General features: G+C 50.1%; 1 protein-coding gene across 1 annotated transcript in view; it reads right to left on the reverse strand.

Moving 5' to 3' along the window:
* Positions 1–2,171: 2,171 nt before the first annotated feature.
* The window catches only part of LOC116846712, a 7,189-nt gene continuing 5,503 nt past the window's right edge, over positions 2,172–3,857 (reverse strand). Inside the window, exons 3-4 of the mRNA XM_032820919.1 lie at positions 3,091–3,604; positions 2,172–2,936 (exon numbers count right to left, since the gene is read on the reverse strand). Coding sequence (XP_032676810.1) covers positions 2,172–2,936; positions 3,091–3,604 — 1,279 coding nt within the window. The remainder of the gene's footprint in view (positions 2,937–3,090; positions 3,605–3,857) is intronic.

Below are 3,857 nucleotides of genomic sequence, written 5' to 3' on the forward strand. Positions count from 1 at the left end.
AGGGTGCGTACGGTATTTTCACCGGATCCCGCGTCGTTATTCGCCGAAACGGTGGGAAACACGGCAGGTTGTTGTTGTTGTTGTTGCTGTAGCTGCTGCTGTTGCTGCTGCTGCTGCATTCTCGCGAGATTTTCCGCAGAAACCAAAACCATCTTTCTCGCTCTTTCCATGATTCATCCCCGCGACCGTTCGATTTAATTAATTTCGCGATCTGCCGATAACGCTCGATAGAATAGCACCGAGTATGGGTCCGATCAGGTAAGGCAAGAATCCCCCTCTTTGCACGATAATTTTCCTCTTGGCTTTCAAATTAGTGCGTTTACTAGCGATATTCCGCAGCGCGGTTTTGTACCTGGACAAACGATTTTTTTCCCGCTGGTCTAGCGGTACGTTACCTCTGAGTGTGTTGAAAGCGCATTCACAGATACAGGCGATGAAATTACCTGCGCTGCGTAAGAAGGCGGTCCGCTCTTTTTTCGTTAAATAGCACAGTGCTTTCAGAAGGCAGACGTTTTTCCGGCCGATCGAGCGACACGCGATACTCGTCGCTCTATCGCTACTCCCGCGTTTCGATGTCATCGCAAGGACGCGACTGTCGCGATTCGGGTAAGCGTGCAGAGTTTTATACGTGATTTCCCGAAGATCTACGCGGGACGTAAACATAATGAGCGTTCCGTGGGGAAGATGCACGCTCGAAATCGATATTCGTCGGGAGCGGACTGTTTCAAATCGAGCAGCAAATATCCGTGCGGTCGCGAAGTAGCGTCGTGGTACGCCTCTTCCAGAAACTTCGGATTATCCGGATAAACTTGACGCGCCAAGTGGCGAATTTGTGCGCGATCGCGAGGATTTTTGAATACCACGGTGTAATTGCTGTTGAGAGAAATATCCCGCTGTCCGCGACCTTGATGAAAGAGATTTTGGGAAATCAGTATAACGCTGAGGTTCTTGTGATGACTACCTTTTGTGAACAAATCCACAATCACGTCGCACGAGGACGATTCCCTCATAAGGTCGTCGATTATCACTAATTTTGCGCAAAGCGGATCGTGCGAGTAATCATCGGGGCGGTGTAAACCCTCGCAAAACTCGATTATATTTCCCCCCGCGCTTTCCGATGTTGCACGATGCCGCCTCGGATTTTTCGCGGCGGTACAGCGAATCCACTTCGTGCTGCAGTTGACGATAGGCCTCCTGCCACTCCGCGTAATAAAACAAAATTCTCTTAAAACGGACGTCGGACATGACGGACAAATGACAAAGAAAAGTCTTCACGAAGATCGTTTTACCGCATCCCGCGGACCGCAAACTATCGACGTCCAAGGATACCTCCAGCGCACGTCCATGTCGCGCGAACAAGCGGTCTCGCGACTGTGGGCTAACAAACCCACGCGGGGGGCCCATGCGGCGGCCGCGGCGCTCGCGCCAGCGTACATCCGCGGGGACGTGTGCGCGCGCGCGCGCCTCAGCGAGCTCTTTCCCGCGGCGCGGCGCGGTTCGCGTCGCCGTGAGCGTGCTTCCTCACGCGACGCGTAAAAAGCTTATTTAGCGCTGGCGGGAAAGATACAGCTCGTATACCCCAGCGCTAGAACCGCGATTGTTGAGTTTATCGCGTTGGAACAAACGATATTTCTCGGTTCACGCTCAGTCGGGATATTTTATCCTCTTGTTTGAAAGTTACTTTTATCCGTCGCACTTAAACGTCGCGCAAGAAATTCAAAATTGTTTCGCTCGCTCGCTTAAAGTCTAGGGGTTGGAGGGGATATGAGTATGTGTAAGAACAAAAATTGATTTAAAAAGTTTTTTACTTTTTACATTCGCTTTCGCTACATATAAAAGTCCTTATTTTTAAAGTATAGTGCGTAAAATTTACATAGATCTTTTTACATGAGGAGTAAACAGACGAGTATATTCCGCAAATTTCGCATTTTTTACATTTTTCTTATATTTTACAGTTTTTACATTTTTCTTACCCTAGGAATAATTTTAAAATCTTACGCTACAAATTAGTAAAACAAAGGAGAGATATATCGCTATTCGCTGGAGACGTAACCGTACGGTACGAAATATCCGTTGTCGTTAAAACTGCGCTTTAGTAATACCGGCATGCAGGACTTTGTCTCGTCTCTTGTGACAATGTCGTGAAATACGGTGCGCCGAATCGCGCTAAATCACAGTTTTATCACGGTTTTATCCTCAGCCGTCTCTTCTCCCCTCTTTAACTTTTCCTCGGCTAGTAACAATGCCTTAATGGAGCTAAAATTAAGTACGCGAGAATTTTCAAAATTCAGGGTTATCCCCTTCACTTTGCAAATTTCTCGCGCGCATCCTTTGCCCGTACGGACGTAAGCGTAAAATTTCAGGCCGGTGGATACGAACGTCTCGATGTAGCTACCGGGGCCGTGCGAAATCTCGAGTTCGTTCGTCATATCGCCCAAAAAATTTCCCGTACGCGGTTCGTACTCGTCGGGATCACCGGTGCTCAAATATATGCACGAATCGGTATCGTGATATAACACGCGACGATCTAACTTTTCTAAATACGAATAAAGTTTTAATCGGGCTAACGCCGTGGTGTAAGCGGCTATTGCGACGCTGGTCAGCGGAGACGGAGTGACGGCTTCTCGCCTCATTCGCCACGAAACATATATCACTTCGTCGTTTACGGGCAATACGTTTATTATTTCGTGCTCCGGGCTCGTGAGCAGGGCCGTGAAACTCTCCCACGTTCTAACGATTTCGGTATTCGGTAGATTGGACCGTTGGCCGAATTTACCCCAGAAGGAGTTGAGGCAGAGCTTCGCGACCGAGCGCAAGCCTGGATTCGGAGAGATATTCGCCCTATTGAGACCCTCGACTATCTCGTATTCGCGCAGATAACGTTCCTTGCCGCCTTCGTCATTCGCGCATTCGTTCGGCCATCCGCTAGCCTCTTGCTTCAATTGCAGAAAGCAATTGATATACTCGGTGAACAATTCCCCCCGCCGCGTAACCGGATCGTATCGCGTGACTTCGTACCTCCATATTTCGCTCACGCTCGTGACGCGATAACCTTTCTCGATAGCCTTGCGTAACTCGCACCCTACGCACCCTAACCCACGCACCTTCAAATTCACGATCGGCAGGGTCGTCGTGCGTACACGCGGCCTGAGAAAATGTCTCGCAGCAGCTGCGACAAAACGCGAATAGCAATTTTCCGTTCACGCGATAAGGAAGTACCGGATGGAAGAGATCACGCGGCGCGAGCACTCTGCAACGTACGAGACCTTCTACGGCGTCAAAGTTAAAATCGAGGCCTGCTCTGATCAAGGCGCAACACTCTTCACCCACGTAAATGTCCGGATGACCGAGCGGAAAAGCACCCGTCTTCAGCACATACGGGTACAAAGAACACACGTCCACGTAGCGTATCTTCTCCGTACCCGTAACTTCGTACCGCGTGACGATATTTTCCGTACGCCCGCCGTAGAACGCCTCGCGAGGTTCGAAGGGATTGTTTCTCAACATGGGATGATTTTCAACGAATTCGCGTATCTCGCGATTTTTGCGCAGCTCCCGATCGAAGATACACTCCCACTTTTCCGTAACGACGTAGCCCCGTTTTCTAAGACGACGCGTCGTCGCGCTCGTAACGCGCTTTGATCGTATCCTCACGCGACACGGTTGAGAGCGGTCTGTCGCGGTTCACGTGAAAACACTTGGGACATCCGTGCCAAAAACAACCGTGAAACTGCAGCATGTGACGCTGCCGGGGATTCTCCGTCTCATAATACCCGTCGACGAGCGTGCCTTCCGATAAACGCCGTTCCCGACCTCTCCCCGCGTGAATTATCGTGCGTCCGAGCTCATGCTCCATC

The sequence above is a fragment of the Odontomachus brunneus genome, unplaced genomic scaffold, assembly GCF_010583005.1.
Source record: "Odontomachus brunneus isolate Ranch 3 - 2012 unplaced genomic scaffold, Obru_v1 Obru_scaffold_067, whole genome shotgun sequence".
Classification (NCBI taxonomy): domain Eukaryota; kingdom Metazoa; phylum Arthropoda; class Insecta; order Hymenoptera; family Formicidae; genus Odontomachus; species Odontomachus brunneus.